The 23,313-nt window shown below is 38.8% G+C and overlaps 2 protein-coding genes across 5 annotated transcripts in view; one reads left to right on the top strand and one right to left on the bottom strand.

Annotated features, from left to right (window-relative positions):
- LOC146456181 (mucosa-associated lymphoid tissue lymphoma translocation protein 1-like) overlaps nucleotides 1–15,405 on the bottom strand; it is a 21,775-nt gene extending 6,370 nt beyond the window's left edge. For 2 of the 3 annotated variants that reach the window (XM_085093360.1, XM_085093362.1), the window contains exons 1-12: nucleotides 15,093–15,405; nucleotides 12,250–12,401; nucleotides 9,630–9,786; nucleotides 7,569–7,832; nucleotides 6,428–6,469; nucleotides 5,633–5,893; nucleotides 3,773–3,814; nucleotides 3,463–3,498; nucleotides 2,859–3,258; nucleotides 1,682–1,759; nucleotides 901–1,022; nucleotides 267–416 (exon numbers count right to left, since the gene is read on the bottom strand). In XM_085093360.1, the coding sequence (XP_084949486.1) occupies nucleotides 267–416; nucleotides 901–1,022; nucleotides 1,682–1,759; nucleotides 2,859–3,258; nucleotides 3,463–3,498; nucleotides 3,773–3,814; nucleotides 5,633–5,893; nucleotides 6,428–6,469; nucleotides 7,569–7,832; nucleotides 9,630–9,786; nucleotides 12,250–12,390 (1,693 nt within the window). In that variant the 5' untranslated portion in view covers nucleotides 12,391–12,401; nucleotides 15,093–15,405. The remainder of the gene's footprint in view (nucleotides 1–266; nucleotides 417–900; nucleotides 1,023–1,681; nucleotides 1,760–2,858; nucleotides 3,259–3,462; nucleotides 3,499–3,772; nucleotides 3,815–5,632; nucleotides 5,894–6,427; nucleotides 6,470–7,568; nucleotides 7,833–9,629; nucleotides 9,787–12,249; nucleotides 12,402–15,092) is intronic. The other variant, XM_085093361.1, reaches the window with a different exon arrangement.
- LOC146456175 (mucosa-associated lymphoid tissue lymphoma translocation protein 1-like) overlaps nucleotides 14,494–23,313 on the top strand; it is a 27,419-nt gene continuing 18,599 nt past the window's right edge. The window contains exons 1-6 of one of the 2 annotated variants that reach the window (XM_085093364.1): nucleotides 14,494–14,517; nucleotides 14,821–14,887; nucleotides 18,268–18,613; nucleotides 19,926–20,228; nucleotides 21,857–22,117; nucleotides 23,017–23,055. In XM_085093364.1, the coding sequence (XP_084949490.1) occupies nucleotides 18,298–18,613; nucleotides 19,926–20,228; nucleotides 21,857–22,117; nucleotides 23,017–23,055 (919 nt within the window). In that variant the 5' untranslated portion in view covers nucleotides 14,494–14,517; nucleotides 14,821–14,887; nucleotides 18,268–18,297. Of the gene's footprint in view, nucleotides 14,518–14,820; nucleotides 14,888–15,714; nucleotides 16,022–18,267; nucleotides 18,614–19,925; nucleotides 20,229–21,856; nucleotides 22,118–23,016; nucleotides 23,056–23,313 lie in introns of those variants that run through there. The other variant, XM_085093363.1, reaches the window with a different exon arrangement.

The raw sequence follows: 23,313 nt of genomic DNA, 5'->3' as shown, positions 1-23,313 counted from the left end.
TATTTGCATTCCATCCAGTGACAGGCTTAAAACCCCCACCCCTGTGCAACAGTATACCTACATGTAATGGATCTGAATCCAGATTTTTGATCCAAGATCATTGGGATCATGGTGCATCAAAGGAACCAACGAATCCTTACCCAGAGTGGATTTGTTGGTTCCTTTGATACACCATGACCCAAGTGATCTTGGATAAAAAATCCGGATTCGGATTTTCCCAAAGAAATGCACCCAATGACTCAATTGAAGGTGACATGTTCACTTACTGTGAATGTCATGCCACAGTCTTTGCCGTGCATCTGAATACTGGTCTGGTACAATGGGATCACACAAGCTGTAATTGCCGGTGGTGGTGGTGTGGTACTGTGGACGTTGCCTCTCTACCCACTGATTGGTCTTCACCTCAGCTTCAACATCTAACAAACAGTTGGAAATCAAGGAAAGTTAATTGTTATTAATTATATTAATTTTGTCAGCAATAAACCAGAAAAGATAGATTTTGCAGAACTGACATACTGCAGCTTGGTAAGTAGTGTACTGGAGACCTAATAATTATTGTCCAGAATGAGTATTTGCTAAGTACCATACTTGAAGGGATAAGAACATAACCGACCCAAATGACTTTCAGATGGCTTTTTGTTAACTCAGATGCAATTCACCAGAGTTTTTGACCATGGGTTGACAATGTCTCATTACTCATATCACCAAAACACCCAGTTTATTTGTACAAATAATATTATGAAATTTTTATTAGTACAAGATACCTCCCTGAATCTTACTCGCCCCACCCCCCACCAACAAAAAAAAATCTGGCAAAGATTTCACTCCCCCACCCCCTTCCCCCCCTCCCCCAGGACAAAGCAGGAGTTCCATAATCATTGTATTTTAACAGCCTATCACCTGCTGCAACTTGATGTAAGACATCCTCAACCTTGACGTCATTCATGACATGTTTCAACAGGTGTTTCATGTACATTCCATTTGGATCTTGTCTTCTTTCATAAGCTTCTGAATGAGGAACCCTGTCAGACAAATTAACAGAGTCAACATAATTATTTAATTTATCATAATATATCAAGCATTATGATGAATTCTTCATCAAATTTCCAAACACAGATAAGTAGGTTGAAAAAATGAGGCGTGGCTCAGTTTTTCACCCAACTTCTTTGAGGTGTTTGGAAATTGGATGTAGCACTCTTTTCAATTGAGTGTTTGATATACAGCATAGGTTCTCAAACCATTAATAAAATTCTAGGAGCAATTCAAAGCAAAAGACCAATGGACCAACTTCAATAATTATATTAAAAAAATTTTATCTCTGAGCCTCAATGTAATTTCTGTTGTTTACTCTTCTAAGTCTCGCAGCTTTTAATATGTTGAAATTGGTCTCAACTAATAAGATCACATTTCCAACTGCCTTTGTAGTTTTCATCTTCATGAATTATTAAATGAGTTTAAGAACTTATATCAACAAGAGGAACTTAGAAATGACAAACTAAAAAACCTATTATTATTTTTAACTAGATTGAGCAGACAAAATTAAGTTGTCATCAATGACAATGAAAATGAGAAATGGCTGCATTGCAATTCTTGCCACACACACCTTTAACACATGAAATCATGTGTGTAAAACAACTGACTGGTGCAGTGAAAAAATTTAAATTTTATGTAGTTAACTTACGTGGCAAATCCCAAGACAGCTTGTGCATCGTATGGGAACTCGTAGCTCTTGAAAGCAAAACTTGTTTCTGCATTTGTTCTGAAGAAAAAATTGACTTTCATTTACTATTGAATTGATATATAATATTGTATAACTACATACTAAAAATACATCTAAGTTGGGTTAGTCTAACAGTGGGGTTCCTAATGAAATAGCTTATAATAATAATTAATAGCTTATAACAACAATAACAAGATGCCTGCTATACTGGCATTACGTGTGATGCTGGGGCTGATTCATTTTTTCCAACTGTATGCTTCCCCGATTTATAAAACTGTCCTTGCTAATGGAATAGTTTGAGTCACGACGATCACGTTACGTTGTTTCCTTTGTGTTACGCGACTCAGACTATCACCGGAAATTTGTAAAATTCCATTACGATAACGTAAGCTTCTCAATGACCTCTTTTCAGTCTTGCGTTGTGGTCCAAGACTGTCAAACAAAGCACGATTCCTTCGCCAGGAACTCTCCAATTTCCACCGTTTTAAATGTCGGGTGCTTCTTAGAAGTTATTCTTTCGATTTACCGCTTCAAAATGGTGAAATTTCTGTTTGAAAACGGCACACTTGAGTCCACAACATGTTAACAATATGGCGCGACAATTTAATCCGTTTTTAATAAATATATCAAATGATGCGTTGACGTCACACAGGTAGGGGTGAGTGGGTCTTCTCCCTCGCGGTGTAAGCGACAAGAATGGATTTTGATTGGCCTGCTTCTGTTGAAGACAATCAGAACAATACATCCGGAGTAGGAGAAGGGAGGGTTTAATGAATAAATTAATGTACGGATTTGTGGCTACGAGGAAGAAAAAAAAAAAAAAAAAAGAAATCGACTTGTTTTTAGACACGGTATGCCCCTTCAGGGCATCCCGCGTAATTATTACAAGCTATTTCATTATTGAAGGGCTGAAAGTATAACCATCCCCAAATGACTTTTCAGATCGCTTTTCGATGTACTAGCCCAGCACCAGAATTTTTGCGGATTGCGAGGGGGGGGGGGGGGAGGGATTGGGTTGAAACCAAAAATCTTCCGGGGGGGGGGGGTGGTGGGGAATGGACATTTCCATTTCCTGGAGTAACACAATGTCACAGATAATTTTACAAATATGGACAAAGATGTAATTATGTTCATGTACCTCTTACGACAAATGTCCAAAAGAAAGACAATCAACTCTGTCTGGTATCTGTTCATCTCGTCCAACATTTTCTGAGCACACACAGCATCCTGCGGCAACCATTCCCCTACAGTATCAACAGGAACCAAGTAATTCTGCCCTCCCTCCTCAAATCCATGCCCTGCGAAGTACACCAAGCCATACACTCCCTCACCAAGGAGGCTGTAAAAGATGTGAAGTGCCGCATACATCTCCTCCCTTGTCAGGTTCATAAGGGAGATCACTTTGAAACCCATTTCTGGCTTCCGTAAAATTGATGCAAGCATCTTTGCATCACTGCAGGTGTGAACCAGGGGACTTTCATCGATTGGCAAGCGCACATAGTCACGGTTACCAATGACAAGAGCAATCTTGTCTGTGGCTGAGGAAAACCATTGAAAAGAAAGTCAAATGAGTTATAGTGAATAAAAGGTAAAATTTGTTATTTTTTTTAACCACTTATTATCTTATTCACAGCATTACTTAAAGTTACACAGCCCTACACTAGAATAGGAAGCTGAGTTCTATTAGCTCTGTGAACATATCTTGCATTCTGAAAAACTGAGATTACACATCAAATCCTTACCTTTTTGGGTGAGCTGGGGTGATCTGCCATGTACTGCTGAAGTCAAAGAAGACAGTACAATACAACTACATGTAAGTATTTTGAAAAATTTCATTTCAAAGCACTGGATAAAACATTCTTGTCAGGGGCAATATTTCCCGAAAGAGTTTAGGCCCACATGCAAATGTATGAGTAACTTTGCCTCAAGGTGTGAAGCACAAATATCCAAGAAATCCACATACTGTGTTTTAAGACTTCCATTTTAAGTTCTGATGGGTACAACATGTTATTATTAATATACAATACAAATTAATTTCATTATCAATCCTACCTGACTGATTGTACAGAGGACTGTATCCATCAGGACCTGAGGCTAACAAATAACAAAAAATGAAATCAAATCAGAATTAAATGCATACTGTCAAAGGAATGAAACAAATTTATTTCATTGTCTTTCCACACAAAACAACTCCTGTCACAATAGGCGTTATAATTATTATAACACCATTATATTACAAATTAAAAAAAAATTAATAAAAGTTCTTTCAAAAACCATGAAGGATTGGTCCTTGTCTATGAGTACTTCTGGTAGTTTTATCTTAATAATTAAGATCCTCATGGGTTTCATGAGGATCTTACAAGGATATTGCAAAATTAACATGCTTTCACAAAAATCACAATCTTGTAGTGCTAGTTGTGGTCTATGCAAAATTTTGGGATCTTGCAGGAGCTACCAAGAAACTGCACAAGCCTTCAAGATTTTACATCTTAAAGGATCTGCCTTAACTTGATTGGCCTGCAAGATCTTCATGCAAGCCTTTGCAGACAAGCAATAATTTCTCAAAGATCTTCTCCAGCACAATTGAATTAGAGGGATTGGTGTTTCCCCAATTTCCAATGTTTTTATATCCCTTTTGGGTCCAAATTCCAAACTGACAAAATGACACAGGCTCCTTTCAAGGATTTCATTAACAAAAGGAAAATTTAAAAGGAGCAATGTTGGTGCAGCATGCACTCACCACCCGCCAACTTGACCTTGATTTTTATCTTGAAGTTGGCGAGACAGTGACATATGCCCGGCTGTTGTGTTTGTTGGTTCTTGTCCTTGTTTGGAGGGTTTTTCTCTGGTTTTCCTCCATCCACGGAAACCAACATTTCTAAACTCAGCCTGTTTGATCTGAGGTCTAAGATCCACAGGTTTGTTAATTAGTTGTACATGTATATAACCTTGATGATGTCAAACACACCACCTCACACTAACAACCTTAGATTTCTCCTTCTTCTTAGCTGAGCAACTAGAGACGTAATTATATTATTTTAATTTCTCGTCCCTGTATGACCCAGGTGAATTAAATGGCTGGTTTCACAAGTGGTCTAGATTTTTTCATCTGTACCACTTGCTTTTCATCCAGACTGTATGTGTTGGCTAACATTTTCAAATGGAAATTGCTTAATAGAAAAAAACGTTGTTCAATAAGGCAAGCTCACAAAGTTCAGTAATTAACACTTTGTCTCTTTTCTCTGTTCACATGTGTACGAACTTTACATACATACGAACAAAGAAAAGAAGTCTGTCTCTGCCATCCAGACCTCGTGTCTGGTTGATGAACACATCAATAATAATTTATTTTAAGAGAATCCCGGCAAGCATAACTTTCAAAAAATCCCTGCGTACCTACATATACAGCTACACTTTTTTTTCAAAAGTGGTTCTGTTTACACTGCCGTCAGTAAGTAAACAGAACTTTAGTTCACCGGTTCATATTGCTTTCACGTTGTCTGGATTAATAACGATTTTGAGCCACTGAGTAATTTCTCTTTATTTTTCTATGGGCATAAAACAGTTTGTTTCAGTGTAAATCTCTTTAGAAGGCTTTCATCACCTCAAGAATTTAAATTTACAGCTGCAACTGCAATAAAAAAGTATTCTTTTGGCACAAATATGTCACCTTCCACTTTATTTGTAACATGGAAAAAATTGTTATTTATTCCTTTTGTTTTGAGATGAACAAAAAAGTCACTAACAGTGTGCAATATCAGGGCAGTTAGAATTTTTGAGAATACTTTCACTGTCAATCATAATTAATGATTGACAGTGATAAAATAATTCAGTTATTACAAATTAAAAAATTTATTGGTTTGGAGCATCCAAGCTTTTGCATGTTATTAAAAAGTACAGCAAATCACCTACCATTTGTACCCTCTAATGTTGCGACGTTACTAAGTGCGTCGCCAGCACTGTTTTCCACTCTGCAGCTATAGTTGCCTTCATTTCTGTAATTAAATGGCTGAAAATTCAAGGCGGGTCTGGTCTCTCCCACAAGCAAAAACCCATCTTTATACCACTGGTATGCCACTGGTGATTCCAGAACTTCACATTGGAGGCTGAATGGGTGACCGACGGGCACCACGCAGGACTGAGGGTGATGGATGATGACTGGAGGGTTTTTAGCTGACAACAGCAAGGTGAGAAAAACATTTAACTAAGTTAATTAAAACACCGTGCAGTGCTGTACTAAGGGATTTTAGGCAACTACAATCATATGGCAATGCCAACAAAAATGTCACTTGAAAGTTAGCAAAAGTTCACGTTACTTGGAATGAACTACTACAACACTGATTCCAATTTGTTCAATTTGTACAATATGGCAAAGCTATCTAGGAAGGGAATTGGTAGGTATGGCATTCGAGTTACATGTAGGCATCAGTCAATTTCAAATGGACCCCGAAAAATGCATTTTGCAAGATTTCCACACAGCTCTAAGCACGATTATAAATGGCATTTTGTCTGATCTGTATTTCACAGAACTTCAAAAGGTGACATTTTTCAGCACATTTTCCCTGCTGCAGGTACCAATTTAGCCAATGGATAAATTGTTATCGCTTTAGACAACCAGGCACAAAATGGTAATAATAATTATTTTGATTGCTGAATTCCACAACCCCCACCACAGAAAGTTGTTATTTTCTGTTGCGTATTTCTTACCTTGTGGTGGTTTCACTTGACGAGTCTTTCCACCATGAGACACTAAAGAGAAATTAAAAAAGGAGCAGCTTGAAGGTAAATACCAAGATTATAGCACTAATGTCTCATTCTTTACACGTCCAAATTACCAGTATGAACATTGGCTGTCTTGACAATCCCCCAGGGTATTTATTTCAATCTGTTTTTGCAATTAAAATGAGAGGGTTAGGGGAGGGATGGTACTGGTTAATCAAAGGCCTGCATGCTGGCAGGGAAATCCAAGGCTTGTCGAGATGCTGACCCGGGTTTTACTACCTGAGACTGAGACTGCATAAACTGTAGCTTGATATAGTCTGTAAATAGCCCTGCAGGCATGCAAGCTCAGAAAACGGGAGATTTCAACACCCAGTCTACAAAATCAAAGATTTCGAGACCTAACCTAAATTTTACAAGACTCTGGATTCCCCTAGGGACTATTTTGCACCTCTAATCATGTTAACAAATCACACAAAAATTTAGATAATTTAACTCTTTCGCTCCCACAATCTGAATGTTAATTCTCCTGACTCAAACTGCCATACATCACAGGATTTGGTGTTAAATCAAACAATATCACCCAGTTGAAGATTTTCTTTATATTTCTCATTACCTGTCCGGTTGACACTGTATTGATAATGTAAGGAGAAATTACACATTGATCACTGCTGGGAGTGAAAGGGTTAATATGCGAATTTACTAATTTAATAAGATTGCATGTAGATTAATATGCACATTTACAAAACTGACAGTGAGGTCGTTATGGGAAAATCTCAAACTGAGGCCTTGCCATGTCATGAGGTCAATACGGCTAGGCCAAGGTTTGAGATTTTCCTGTAATGACCAAATGATTGAGGTTATTAAGTTGTTTATTATGTGACTTTCTTTATAAGGAAAAAAAGAAGCCTAACCCTAATTTGCATAATCTGTAATCAGCCTGTGAGCATTACGGGTGCATAATACCCTGCTCTGATCTTGCTCTTAGCCAATCAGAGCACGCGTTATATCAGCCACTAGCCTAAGCCATATAGTAAGGACCTTTAATTCTGAGCTGTTTTTTTATTTTTTTAAAAAAAAAGGGTTGCCAAACTGTCAACCAGCTAGCCATTCATCATGATCAACTCACCTGGTGAAGGTAATACTTGTAACTCCACAGCATTGCTTTTTTCTGCATTCAATCGATTAGACACGATGCAATGATATTTGCCACTGTCACTCGTGTCTGCACTGTCAAAAGTAAGCTCTTCGTCCACTCCATCTGGTAGGGCTGCGCCATCCTTAACCCACTGATACTCTGGAGTTGGATACCCTGTGGCCTTGCACCTCAAAGTTACGCTCATGCCAGCGCGAACTGAGTGTGACCTGGGCTGTTCGATGATTACTATTTCCTCTATATGGTGAACATTTAAAAAAAATTATACAAATTATTTAAAATTTTAATTGAATGGGTAGGTGCATGTGGATACAACCCGCACTGTTAAATGTTGCGTACGTTGATTTTAATTAGTTCTTTAAGTCCAGTAGAGATTAGCAGCTACACTGTAACTTCTCCTTGGCCGCTACTGTTTGGAACTTGCTATCAAACAATGTTAGGGCTTCAACTACATTGAATGCCTTTAAGGCTGCCATATAGAAAATTAGGTTTAATTTCTGATTTGAGATAGCATTTATTTACAATAGTTAAATATAAATATATTGTAATATGATTAATTTAATTTGTTAGCACTGTAAGTTGTCATAACTTAAACAAAAAGTTCCGCTATAAAAAGGGCAAGCTCCTCCTTCATTTTACACCTTTGCTCGTGTGAAATGCAAGTTTAGACATCATTCCTGAAGTCATGGCATGTTGTTGACTGAAGGGTCAGAACTCTGGAAAACAGTGCCTCAAATCTCATAACATCATACATTGGTAAATTCTAATTCGCTTTACAGGGTATGTTCCAAAAACTAACCAATTTTTTCAGAAATGGTCATTGAAAAAATGCAATTTGTTTTTACCAGTTGTTTACACTGATGGTTGATTGGCTAGCCAAGGCACCTTTTATTACAGAATTTCCTGTTTAACTTTTTTTTGTTTTTGCTTCAGCAAATTAGCTATTGTTATTAGCTATTATAATTATTAGGGCCTAACCAGCCAAAGTCTGTCCCAAGGTTAAGTCAGTCAGTCAGTCAGTCAGTCAGTCAGTCAGTCAGTCAGTCAGCCAGTCAGTGAGTCAGTCAGTCAGTCAGTCAGTCAGTCAGTCAGTCAGTCAGTCAGTCAGTCAGTCAGTCAGTCGGTCAGTCAAGCCAGTCAGTCAGTCAGTCAGTCAGTCAGCAGGCCGGCCAGCCAGGGCAGGCAGGCAGGCAGGCAGGCAGGCAGTCAGTCAGTCAGTCAGTCAGTCAGTCAGTCAGTCAGTCAGTCAGTCAGTCAGTCAGTCAGTCAGTCAGTCAGTCAGTCAGTCAGCCAGCCAGTCAGTCATTCACATACACAAGGTTTTCATTAATGGTTGTGGTAGGGGGGTTATTAATGGTAAATAGATGGATACCATTCATTGATTTGTCTTGTTTAGACTGGCATATAAATCTCTCCAAAGACAGGGAAAGTGTATCATGTTCAGAGTAAACGGGTGTCAGTAACCAGGTCCCGCTTCAGTACCAGTGCCTGGGTCTCAGGTTCGAATAAACCCCGTGTTACAAGTCATGGCAATAAAGAAAATGATCACCAAAGATCAGACAGTTAACACATGATAGGATTCTCTCAAATAGAATGAGTTAAAATGTCTTAACATTCAGGCAAATTCTCCCAAATAGTAAAAAAAAAAAAATGGATTTGGTTAGTTTCTAAAGAAACTACAGTACTGCATTGGTGTCCAGGGAGCAGAAACAAATGTTTGGTTTATCAACAGAGTTGATATCTATTTAAAATTAAATTAGCACCCTAAAGAGATTTGAGTGCTGACATTTCAAACATAAGCCCTTCGTCAAAGCGAACCTCTTCATCAGAGCAGATCCTTCCCGACAAAGGTCTAACGCTCGAAACGTCAGCACTCCAATCTCTTTACGGTGGCCAATTTACCTTTAGTTATCAGCTCTGTTGATAAACCAAACATCTGTCTCCCAAATAGTAGCCTCAGAAGTAATTGCCACGAACAACAAAAATGTGTGTGTAGTGACATTGGGGCTTAAAGGGCTACAACACTTTAATTACCTTGATATTCCAGTATGTCTAGGGCTTTGTCATTTTCTATTTTTTTCAGCCAGACAACCAACTGTTTCACAGTCTTGCATCTTTGCCCCAAGTCTGTTAGCAAAGCCATGGTCGGACTACCTCCCATCCTCATTGATTCCATCTCAAATAAATTCACCTGAAAATTGTAACATGTTCATTAGGAGGAGTTTGTACAACCAACATCACATCATCATCATCATTTGCACAATTGCAAATTGGATTGCCTTTCAAAGTTCATAAAAGGCGATAGTTTACACATATTGTTCAAATTTGCGTCATATGAAGAAATGAACCCCATCGCCAGAAAGATCACATAAAAATTAGTAAGTTTAGGAAGTTTGGTTATCTTTCATTGCGTAGTGACCAGGCTGTGACCTGTCGAAGGTTGCCCAAATTCCATACAAATGTGTCTAATTCTGAGATGGCATCTCACAAATACATACAAAGTCTCTGACTAATTTTTCAGATTCCTAAAAGCCGTATACGTGGTTGCAATCTATCAACAGAACCTCAAACTTAGTAAACTGACTAATATTAATGTGATCTTTTTTAAATGGACTCATTTGACAAATGTTCGATTAATGCCACTGTTCCTGAGGATCGAACATGAAGGAATGCGCAAAATACTCATTCAACAAACAAGATAATGATTCAAGATGGCTTTATTGAGGGGAATGTTCACTGCCTTGTGGTTGGTTAGTCAGTGCGACTCCCGATTTGCTTGACAAACCAACCTCACTTATCTCCCCAGCACTATGAGCTGAACGGTAGACAGCACATGCTGGATTGGTCAAGAGTATTGGTTAGCAGGTGATAACCAAAAACTTCCATGCGAACAAGCTTGGGGGAAGTTAAGCTTGGCAGACTTCACCGCACCACACAGGATTGACCCTTGGCTAGTTAATTAAAAAGCAAGGAATGTAGCCAACCCATCTCCAAATGGGCGGGCGGTAGGGAAAAAAAGTTTGCTAAATTGACAGCAAATACCGACTACACTGCACAACAGAACTGCAAAGTGGACCTTGAACGGTTTGCTTGGACTTTTATAGCTAGGCAATGTCTGCTGAGTTAGCCAGTAGTTTAAGCTGTACTATACAACAGTTTGGGGGCCTAATAATACTTTCAGCCAATGCAAAAAAATGCCACAATATGCAAAGGACAAAGCGACCAAAGCTGCAACAAAACTATTGATTTTGATGAGCTTGGAAGCATGACTACACAGTAGCTCCATTGATAAAAATAAGCCATGAATGGCTCACTGAGAATAAGTAGCTCATGACAGTCACGTTCTATTAACAATATTTTACTGATCTGGCAGCAAAATCTGATTTAGCAACCGCATCACTAAGTGGAAGTTGGGTGCCAGGAGCTTCCACTATTGGCAGCCAGCTCCTAGATTGAGACCGTTCCCATGGCTGGCAAATCCTGGCAAACCAGCCATGAGCCCCCAGGCCATTGAGGGAGGACAGGCACCTGTCACACTGATAAAACAGTGGAAAACAGAGAGGGAGAAAGGGAGGGCGAAAAACAGAAGCTTCCTTGTGCCAAAAAAAAAAACAATCTGTCATGCAAACGCTTCGCTTGGCCTACGCAGCAAGAACGTCGTATATTCTGTGAGCACCTGGAATCTGGACTTTGAGAAAGTCTTTTTATATTTACAATGTTGATACAAGAGCCTGGAACAGACTAGCTGAACTGTACTTGTCAAACCTTTCTTTTTTCTGACCGTTCTGTGAACAATAAATTGTGGTGTTACGTTGAAAGAGAGTCAATGTAAGGAAATTTCTTGTCAAAGGAGACAAAACAGTAGCACAAGGCCTTGATCTATGCACTAGCCATATATTGTGCAGTTCCAGAAAATATCCATACCCACCCCATGAAAGGTCATTGGAAATTCTGAGGGGGATGGGGGTATGAAAAGCCCAAAATTTTTAAAGAAAAGGATGGAGCTAAACTGGAATTTCCAGAGTGGTGGGGGTGGGGAGCTCAAACCAAAAACCTTCCATGGGGAATGTATTGGATATTTTCTAGAACAACATATTAGCAGTGGTAATCCTGTGATTGACAAGCAACCCAACCAGGGGGAAATACTCTCCTAGTTGTACATAGGTACTACAGATTTTTTGTCTTTAATCATTTATTCATTGTAACACATTACATTGCTAACCTTATAATACTTTTTGTTTTGCTATAGCTACGGGACTTACACCACCTACAGAGTATACCATTTACAGACACTCAAAAAATGTCGGTACATACTAGTTGCATGACACTAATAAGATAACTAATAATAAGTTTCCACCTTTTTTGGAGAGAGGAGTACTTCTCAATAAAACACACAATTAAGACAAATTTTCAAGGTTAATTTGTACACTGGTCAGCCATGAAATCAAACCAAAATTGGCTTAAGTGTGACAATCACTACAAGGTAGTTTAAAGAATGTGTAACTTTTAAGGTACCAGTATGTTTGCTTTGGCATCGGGATTGCAATAAATTATTGCAGCTTGAATTTCCTAGTGTGCAAAGGCTCTCTCATGTTTAAACTGATCTTTAACTTGAGGGATTTACCTAGATTTACACATGACTATATCTCCTTACCTCCTCAGGTGTGTATGCATTATCCGGCATAACACTGATGAGGGCTTTCCAGTTACGAGGGCCAACCATATCAAGCAGATCTGCTAATTTCTTCTGAATGCCATAAGACAGCCTTCTTATTTGCTTGTCCATGTAAGCCATGATCAATTAATCTGCGTGTGGAATGTAGAAATTTTGGATTACATTAGGCCAGTTATCATACTACTGTATTAGGTCCGTTCACGCAATCGTATCAAACACAGAGAAGTGAGTTGGAGCATGTATGACCTGTGGATGGACTGAAACAAGCCTACCTGCAGGCTAGACTTACATGTACTTTAGCCTTCCTCGCAGACGCTCTTTTGGCTCGTCACACAATCTTTCCTCCCCAACGAACACATCTCCTTGGGGAGGAAAGATTGCGTGACAAACCAAAAGAGCGTCTGCGAGGGAGGCTAGACTTACTTCCACTCTCTCTAGATCGCAAACTCAAAGACTAGGTCTTTTTTTATAAATGCCTTTATTGTAGTACTGATTTAGATGTTCTTCTTGTAGTACTGATTTAGATGATCTTTGGTTTCCCACGGTCGTACAAGACAAACTAACTCCTTCAATCTATGTACCCCTCTTTGTAAAACATCTACTTTTTTGGCCTTGTACTTTAACAGAACAGTTAAACTTTGGAACAGGGTTTGTAAGCTAGCAGCCACAACCAGTTTTTGCTCGCCTAAAGGCACGACCAAGTGGTCGCTTACGGGAAAGATCAACAAAATAGGCCTAATACTGAATTGATTAATTAATTACATAAAATATTACCTTTTGTAAGCAGCTAAACTTAGGCAAATAGAAGCTTATTTGTTTGATTTTTTCACATCTATTCATTCTTCTGATGAAACTTTGTACAACATTTTGGAAAAGATCACTGTAACAATTCCCGTTTACCTACAGATCTAATAAAAACCATCTTCTCTGTCTGTAACCGAACTGTTATAAAATTATCTTTCAGCAGTCCGGGGTAGCGTCATTAAAAATTGAACTTTTGTCACTTCTGAGTGATGATTTACTAACGATCGTACGTGATTATGTTGGGTGGTCGCAGTCCCTTAAGAAATTTGAGTGGCGGGAGAGCTCTTGAAACAGTATTTAACTGAGAAACAAAACAGTTGATTATGAAGTGGTCGCTTACGGGAGGTGGTCGCTTAGGAGAAGTGGTCGCTATGAGAGAGTTGACTGTATATATTGTAAGAGGAGCACCCAATAAAGCTGTTAAAAAAAAGCTGTCTGTCCCAGCACACATCATCTGTTCATTTTGTGTGTGTTCAATAATATAACTTTCATATCAGTTTTGAACAAATATCTAACTTTCCTGTCATCCACTTTCAAAAAAATATATTGACAACAGCTCTGGCATCAGCAGAAGACAAAATTGCAAAAAAATAGTGCTGATATGCTACAAGTTTTGTCAACTGCAATTCCATCAGGTTTAACAGGTGAGCTGAGCACCTTCATAGATGACCCCATAAACTTTGCAGCCTTAATTGATAATTACCATATCAAACCACATGTATTTACTCCTCCAGGTTGATAGCAGTTTGTTAGTTAGGTATAAGTGAGATATTGGGATTGCCTTGCGGAATTGATACTGTGACATCATTGTGACAAACTCACATTGATACGTATAGATCATCCTTTAACAATCCTGACCCCACCATGTCGCATTCTACAGTACAGTCTTAACCTCAGTGTCAACATTAATCCACTCACAAGTTGTGTCCTATTAGGGGTATAGTTCTGATGGTCCTTGAAAAAAGATGGATTTCGGAAAATTTTCGGCAAGTCTCAAAATCTCAGCGTCTCAAACTAGAATCTCGAAATCTCGTATTTTGAAATTTGAATCTCACAGTCTCACAAGCCAAGTTGTTTGGTCTGAATGAACTGCCATAAAACAACAACACGCAACAAAGAATAATAGACTATTAATAGTGAAAAATGGCTCAATGTCGCAATTGTGCAGGCTGTGAAACATGTAGGTTTGGATGAATTTACATTTGAAAAAAAGTTGATCAACTGAAGCCACCAAATATGGTTATTTACTGGTAGGAAAAAATCCTAATTTAGGTAACAGCTCAATGGGTGTTGAATTCTTGGAAAAATCAACTGATCCTTACATCACTGCTGGCCCTCAGTTTATGTCTCACTTTGATTCATGAATGTTGGTGTACTGTCTGTGTCATGTAGACAACTGTTATATGGCAACAACTGCAGGGCTCAACCCAATTAGAGGAATAGGTAAGTCTAGCTTACTTTTCAACACATCCAAAGCAGAATGCTTTACTTAATTAAAATAAACTCTTAGTATAGTGGGTTAAATTGTCAATTTCTTGGATCATTGGTCTTGAAATCTTGTCAGAATTCAAAATTATTTGACAACGGCTCTCTTTGATTGAGGTCCACCCAAACGCGACATCATTCAACTCTTTTGGAGACGGTAGATCAAGTGTTATTTATTGGCAATTGCAGTAAAAAACATCTTTATATTAATATAATGAAAGCTTAAGACTTCCTTAACACAATCTGCCATGTCTGTTTTAGAAACATTTTGTGAAAGATCGTGCCATTAGCAGACAATTGCAGAGCAGGGGACATTTTAACTTTCCAGGTAGGAAGGTTTCAACGATGAGATATCTTTGTAAGACAGCAAAAATCTGGTCCACTTTAACGCATGCGATTGCAGCTACGTACGCGCCTGACTGAAATGGACCCGACAAAACATGTACAAACCTCATCAAAGGTCGACGTTCTAGCTACTACATAATTCGTTCCAGTTAAAACTATAAAAGAGAGAATGCATTTCGAATACTCACGTTTAAACAGCTTTTCTCTTCCGTCGACTTCCAGCTATAAGCGCTTTCTCGGAGCTATGTCGAAAGCACGATGCTAAGAGCGGGAAATTCGGACACAGGAAGACCTAACAGAATTCAGATGTTGCTTCCAATTTTGGGTTTTTGACAAATGGATTGTAATCAGTCACCCGCTCAGAACGTACGAAAATCGTGAATGAAAACCTTCTACATGAGGAATATTGAAGATATAAGTTTCAGATCAAAACGAACATGAATTAGTCATTGATCAAAAAATGGATTTGTAAAACCCCTCAGTCGACTTTCCCTTTCGTGTTCCTGGAAACACCGGAAGTAGTTAGATCAAGGTTGATACACAGTCCCACCCCACCCCGGTAGGGTAAAGAAAACCACCTTCAACGTCTTCCCTGGTGCACAAATTTTTCTTAAGTTTTAAAATGTAGAGAAAAATTTATCAATTTCATTTCTATTCAAGACATTTCACACCATTTCAACGTAAAGTATCATTTTAAGTCGATTTTTACCCACCAGTAGCTGACCCACCCTACCCTAGATATATGTTTTGCTCGGCATATTGAGCATACTCTTCTGTAGACAAGGCGCTTTGTGATAGCAGGCTCAATAAACACGGAAACGAAAAATTCGCGCGGGGGACAAAACAGGACGTGAAATCTAAAATTCTACAATGCTGTTGTAATGCTTCTAAAATTATCATCCGCTTAATGGAAAGGATTAAGATACGGTATCGCCTACCAGGCAATCTGCCAATTAATCAGCTTCGCACTCTATTTGTTTAAAGGCGATGTCATTTCAAACTGAGTGGTTGACTTGTCGCATGGTGCTACATGTACACTAGGTAGTTCGATCTCAGCTGTAAAAATTCTACCGTTAACTTTGTGCTTAGTCAAGCGTACGAGAAAAATCCCCATTTGGTGAGTATTCTTTCTTGGAACAATGTAAAGCGTACTTTTGTAAAGTAATGTGTTCCATCGACAATCCTGACCAAGGCCGGTATTAAATTCTCCATGGTGAGCTTCAGCTTGAATGCATTTCCATAACTTGTAAGCTTAAATGCGGAATATACTTTAAGTTTAAATTATTTTTATCATACTCTTTGATTTTGATTTTTTCAAATCAAATTTTAAAGAACTAAAAATTTGTAGTGAAAGTGTATACTAAGCACTTTCTTAATTACAGTGAGTTTCTTGGTAACAAGTTTCAAGTTTCAAGTTTATTCAAAAATGTTTAACGTAAAATTCAAAGACAACACTAACCCGCAAGTAGCTAGTCAGAGCTAATCTAGGCGGGTAGTGAGAAGGCTAAGACTAAGTGAGAAGGTTAAACCTTGGGGAAACGTTGGAAATTTTGAAAGGCAGCCGTAAAAGGCATTGATGGTATAGGATATGCTATTTTAGGTGAAATTTTATGGTATCAACAATAATATTAGGTAAGATTTCTGCACAGCCCCATATACTAATTATACATGCACCACTGTCATACTAACCCTCTTCCAAAAAGGCAGGCGTGAATAGAAGTTGAAAATGCAAAGTGTATACATAATTAATGTATGGGAATTTTGCCGTATATTATATGAAGGGGTACGTGGAAAAAAGCCCTAAGTGACATCTGATAGACTACTTAATTCTCCTGGCACATTGCCTTGTTCTTCCTTCAATGAGCAAAGGAGAATTTGACTTGAGATCAGATGTCACTTAAAGCTTTTTTCCATGCACCACTTCATTTGAGATATTCTTAAGTTCAATATGTAATAATTATGTAGTTGATTAGAAGGCGAAGAGCCACCCAGCGGAAATACTTCTAATAAATCATTGTTATTATTATTATCAACATCATCATCATCGTCATCATTATTATTATTATTATTAGGTGAACAATCAAACTTATTGTACCAGGTGTGTGATGTACAGGAGGGTAGGGGAGAAAGGATCTAGGATCATGTAAGATATGAGCAATGAAGTGAGATCAGATGAACTTGCTTTACAGACTGTTATTTGATGCAGGTCTTCTTTGGTACTGGCTGTACAAAGTTTTTAATGAGATTAGTACTACAAACACTGTTTTTACAGTGTGGAGAGCCAAGCTACATTTTATATAGGTTACACTTGAGATCTTTGTTGTGGCTTTCCAAATCGCTTAGCATACTGGTGTGCCACCATCACTGTCTTTGACGTAAAGCAGGGTTAGACAGAGATAGTACCTGGTATAAGATTACCTCAAAAGTGTTGGCAAGAAAAACTACCTTGGGTTTTCAAAACTTTCTACCATTCAAATATCCAAAAATATCCAGGATTTCTCACCTGGTTAAGAGTCTCTGACAGGCTTAAGGAGCCTGGAGGACAAGGTTGGAATGGCAGTTGCCATTGATAACATTTCCCTGATATTGGCGCTTCAGCACCCGCGGGGCATAGAACTTCAACACTCTTGGTGAATCTTTGGTGTGGGACATGCAGGGAATGCACCCTTGATAAAGGGAGGGAAGGGGAGTGTGAACTCCCTATAGACCCCAAACAAAAATGGCTAACATTTTAATATTCTTTTGTCTGCATTCAAGCCAAACTAACCTTGTTCTCGAGTTTAAAGATCAAAAGTCTTATTTCACCTTGAACGAGGCTAGTCAGGCTAATTTGAATGCAGACAAAAGAATATTAAAATGTCAGCCATTTTTGTATCAGGTCTATTTGTCCTCCCTTTCATTGCATTTACATGTGTTTAAAGATGTTTTATTAAGCTGTTTGCTCAACCTTTTTTAAAGTGTTGCATAATTACATCCAATGGAAAATTCCCTGCCCCTAGTCAATTAGGGGGTTGTTAATGAGAGCTGCCATTAAGGGTCGCAACCTGTAACACTGTTACAGCTCAATATTATTGAAAGAACCTTGATGTTATGGGTGATATAAATTTGACATTTTGACAATTCATGTTGCCCACCAAGCAGCAAGATTGTCACGGGTGTGAAGCTCAAAGCAACATGTGGCTGAGCCAAGGTGAATGTACTTTCGAAGAATAATTTTATGCATCTTACAAAATTTTAGTCAACCTTTACTGGTGTAACAGCCTTGATATTTCATATGAAAATTGATTTCGTTTGCAGAAAAAATGCTAGCATCACTGTCCCACTATGTCCCTGTTCATGGAAATCTGTGTTTCTTTTTTCTAGGAGAAATTCTCACTGGTTGCTTTTCATTCAATGGGTGAAGTACAGTATACATACATCGGGGATTTACCTGAGGCAGTAAAGAAAACGATTGCTGCCGTCTTTGATGCCTGTGGCCCACCAAACTGGAGATCCCTTATGACAGATGTCATACCTTTATACAAGCGGGAAAATGCCAGTAGTTCTGTTTACAAATTTGCCATGGAAACATTGTTGCCAGGAGGAAGCCCAACCACTAAATTGCTTGATGACTTGGCACGTAAAAGGAGAACTGTTGTTGAGCTGATTAACTGGATCAGTTCTATGCCTGGAAGAACAGCTGGTGTAGAGACAGTCTTGAATGTTTTAAGTAAGTTTGCCATACTTTGTACTGCAGAAGCACCAGGGAGAGGTGACAGCACAGAAATTTTACCAACCAAAATTGCTTGGCATGCTTGATTTGGCAAAATTGACCAGGGGTGCTTTTTACTAAGCCAAAAGTTTTGGCTTTCAGATTCCAGACAGTTTCTGTGCTAATGGAACTTTCTTTCATCTGGGTGAAGAATTTTGTCTTCAATTCCAAGAATACTTGCATGTTGGTACATGTAGATAAAAGAAATGTCATGATGTCAGAAGAAGACAACAAAATGGTTACAGAAATTTTGTGCAAATGGAATGGAAATTTCCACTCGACAAAGATATTATTTTGCTCTCTTTGCAGGAAGGCTTTGTTCTCACCATGGCCTAAGGTGAGGCTGCCACCCCTCCCCTGAGATTTTGATGTGCTAAAATATATTTTGAAAAGGATTAATTTTATAAATACTGTAGCTAGCCTGTGAAATTTCCTTCTTCACATTGAAGTCAATGTCATGGGTTGTGGTGTCACAGGGAGAGTCTGTGATGTTATCCAAGGTGGCTCACAGCTGTGTGACTTCAGGTAAATTGGATATCCAGAGGATTAGGGGGATCCAGACCAAATATATATCTATATAGGGGAGCAGGGATAGTACTGTGGTGAGAGCAGTCGCCTCCCAGCAGTGTGGTCCAGGTTTGATTCCCGGACTCGGCATCACGTGGGTTGAGGTTGTGGTTGGTTCTCGTCCTTGCCCTAGTGGTTTTTCTCTGGGTACTCCAGTTTTGCCGTGTCCTAAAAACTAACATTTCTCAATCGCAATTCAACCTGGAAAGTATCCCGAATTAGCGCTCTGTGCCAAATACATTGACACTCAATAACATGTCTTATTTTATTTATTTATTTATTTATTTAAATTTATTTTGTTTATTTATTTATTGTTTTGTTCCGAAACATATCCATACCCCCCCCCCCCCCCATGGAGGGTTTTTTGTTTTGTACCCCCACCCCCTCTGGAAATTCCAGTTTAACTTCATAATTTACTTTTATTAACAATTGTAGCCTTTGAGGCCCTCCTTCCCCTCGGAATTTCCAGTGACCCTCCTCGGGGTGGGTATGGATATTTTCTGGAACCTCACATTTAATAATTTATTTATCTGTGGGAGGAGTGATGATGTTATTTTGGAACAATGCAGTGTAAAGAAAACTATTTGCCCAACATGGTTAAATTAGGCCACAGTTAACTGTCCTGGATGTACAGGCTAAAACTACAAAACTGTTGAATTACTGTTAAGCTAATTAATTACTCTGTGCTGTACCATAATTTTAGAAGGGGCACCAGTTGTAACAGGAGACATTCACGGAGAAGTATTCACCGCAACTCACGGACAGGATGTTAATATACGCTGCGAAGCAATATCGATAGGGTCAGTGCCAATGCATTTTCAGTGGTTTAAACGAGGAAATGAACTGCGGGGGAAAACTCAAAGCACGTTATTGCTTCAGAACGTGACTCAGGATGATGAAGGACTTTATGTTTGCCGAGTGGCAAATTGGCTTGGAGTGGCCTGGACTGGCTGGGCCAAAGTAACCATCATTCGAGGTCAAGAGACCTTTGAAAATCGACATTTTGGTAAGTGTACAATCATGTAATGTGTGATTTGCTTGTCAGAGTAATCAAGCTGGCTCAATGTTTTGTTTACTGTCAATAAACCAGTCAGACTCACTGATTAACAAACCACCAGGAACCTTCCCTTGTAACAGGACCGTTTACCGTATATGTCCCCGCGTCAATCTGTCTCCCACAATAACAACACCCAAAGGGCAGGTTAATGTCACAGGACATTATTCCTGTATCACAGTCAACATGGTTTACTGTAAAGTTTTAACATGCACCAAATGTCCATGGACAGTTATATCAGGGAGACTGGTAGTAGGTTGGCGGAGAGGTTCAGGGAGCACCATAGAGATATCGCGAATGGGTGAAATGACCTTCCTGTGCCTGCCCATTTCAACCAAGAGAATCATACACTCGAAGATCTGAAGGTTGCCGTTTTGAAGGCAAGCCTAGCCAACCAAGAATACCAGAAGAAGCAGGAAATGCGGTCGATTTTCAAATATGGAACTGTTAGTCCTAGTGGCCTTAACCAGGACTTTAGTTTTGCGTGAATTGCTAGTTTTTACTTGCTCTAGCGCTGGCATGTGCGGCCACGTGTGTTCCACCATGCGCACTATTATGAATTCGGTTATGCGAGCAAATTTAACAAACTTTTTAACGGTATAGTTTTGTACCCTGAAGAAGGCAGCATTATTGCCAAAACGTCGGTTTAAACTCTCTTAAAGCATCAATTTTATAATATTTTAGACTCACTGACCCACAGGGTTCAGTGCAGTGACTTCCCTCAAGCTTGTTGGGTTTATTTCCTTGGAATTTCTATCACCACTAACAGTTAACCCGTTCAACCCCAGTAATTCAACATGTATATTCTCCTCACTGTCCTCCATATATTTCTTATGCTACTAGTTGGGAGATTTTGTCTTAAAATCAAGGCATTTCATCTTTGGTGATTATTTACTTTATTCTCCTGACTTAAATGTTTAATCAAGCAGTAACATTGTAGGGAGAATTTAGAAGTTGGTCCCCGATGAGGCCTAAAGAGTTAACACTCTTGTGATGCCTTGTAAGCAGTGTATTCATCCTGTAGCAGTGAGAAAATAAGTGAGATTGTATTGTTGTCCAATCAGAAATTACATACTTTGACAGACCTGTTATAGTATACAGTACCAGAACTTTCTATTTCATTCAAAAACTCACTAATAATTCATAAGCCCATTGACCTATCAAATGTTTGATACAACATCATGTGTGCCAGTGGTTTTATATCCGATAAAACCTCCTCCTTATTAGTATGTGGTGTTAAATGTTTTTTTTTCCCGTATGCTAATTTCCAACGTTCACAAAAGCATCAATGTTATGAACTCTCTTGACACACGCTTTTCCAGGAATGTTTTTGAGCCTGTTTAAAAAACTCGCAGCATGTATTTTATCGGGTCTAAAACCACTCTTCCACCTCGTGGAATTTTGTGTTTTGGATTGGAAGGAGCGGTTGCCAACTGGTTCTCCAAATCCTGACCCTGTTTCAGACCAAATATATCATGTTCCACACATATTTCCCGACCTGGTTTTCTTAATTTATCCATCTGTAATTGAGACAAAACAAGCATGTTTTCTTCCTTCCTTCCTTCCAACCTGTTTTGCAGACTTCCCGATCATCACTTGTCAATCGGAGTCACCGGTTTGTGTAGTGCAGGGCTCAGTGCTGAGGCTGTACTGTGATGGTGTTGGAAGGCCAGCTCCTCACTTCCAGTGGTATAAAAACAATGTTCCTTTAGAAAGAGGAACGTGTAGGGAGTTGGTGAAAGAACATGCCAGGAACGAAGATCGGGGTGAATACTTTTGCAAGGTGTACAACAGTGCTGGTGAAGTGTCATCAGAGCTCATTCGAGTGAACATAGCAGCAGGTATGAAATGGCATTGAGAGATTGAAGAAATATTCAGTAGATTTGCAGCCAAACCAGATCATAATTATTGTTTTCATTTTTTACTTGTTTTGAAATGACATGGAAAAAATTTTAAACTGCATGTGCGAACTAAATTGACTAACAACACTCTAAATCTGTTACAAACTATCCCAAAGCATCCGTCATTTCTAATCATGTGTGGACTAACAATCACACAATTGACTTTGTGTGATTGATAACTTAGGTGACCGCTGAGCGCAAAAAACTCTTAAGTCATGGCATACTGCCATGACTTATGAAGCACTAGATAACAATAAATTCCAATATGCCATTACCTACAGTAGGCAATACTCAATTCTATATAGCTGCTTGTAATTAGTTTATTATTCCACTATTTTTTCCCTCTTACCCATGTTTATATACTCAAATGCATGCGTTTGCACTCTTTTTGTCATTCGTCAAGGGCTGCAGTCTGGTAGCTGAAAGCTCGTTTCTTTAAGAATTTTTTAATTTTTAATTTTGTAATGTTTTTTAGCTTAATTAACAAGCATTCTGTTGACAAGCATTGACTTGTGACTTGACTTGTTGACTTGTGATGAATAGTAAGAGAGAGCTTATATCAATGCTCCCAAGGCAAAATGATGTAGTATGGAGTGCTGGTATCTTGGTGGTATATCTGTTACATTATTTTTTCCTCCACTGACCCAGTCAGTGTGACAAGTGTTCATGTCTGGGTACTCATGGAGTGCAATGTTGCTGGGCTCTTGGCTAGCTTGCGGCAATTTGCTAAATGTAGATTGTAGCTTATCTGGGAGCTGACTGATGATAGTGAAGGCCACATTTGCTGTTTGTGTTATATGCAGAGTAGTTGATTAATAGGTATTTGGTGACATTTTTAGGGGAACAAGTTACCCCTCGAGGACCTGAGAGAGAAAGAGGTACTGTTATTTTTATAAGTAACTACTTTTTGATAATTAAAACAGTTTTAGGGGAACATCTTTTAAGTAGGCATATGTTAAAGACAGAGCTTCCTTTTTGTTATTGTGCATATATACATTCTGCACATCTCGGAATGGTCCAAGAAATAAAATTTAATTGATGTCTTTCTTAAGGGTGGTGCCAAGTAATACAAACTAAGGTATTTTTCAGGGATTTGTGACCATATGGGAAAAGAAGATTTAAGGAAGTGTTATTGG

This window comes from Pavona decussata, unplaced genomic scaffold, assembly GCF_977016875.1.
Source record: "Pavona decussata unplaced genomic scaffold, jaPavDecu1.1 SCAFFOLD_260, whole genome shotgun sequence".
In the NCBI taxonomy this organism is placed as follows: Eukaryota; Metazoa; Cnidaria; class Anthozoa; order Scleractinia; family Agariciidae; genus Pavona; species Pavona decussata.
This window is presented reverse-complemented; position numbering and strand designations above follow the sequence as displayed.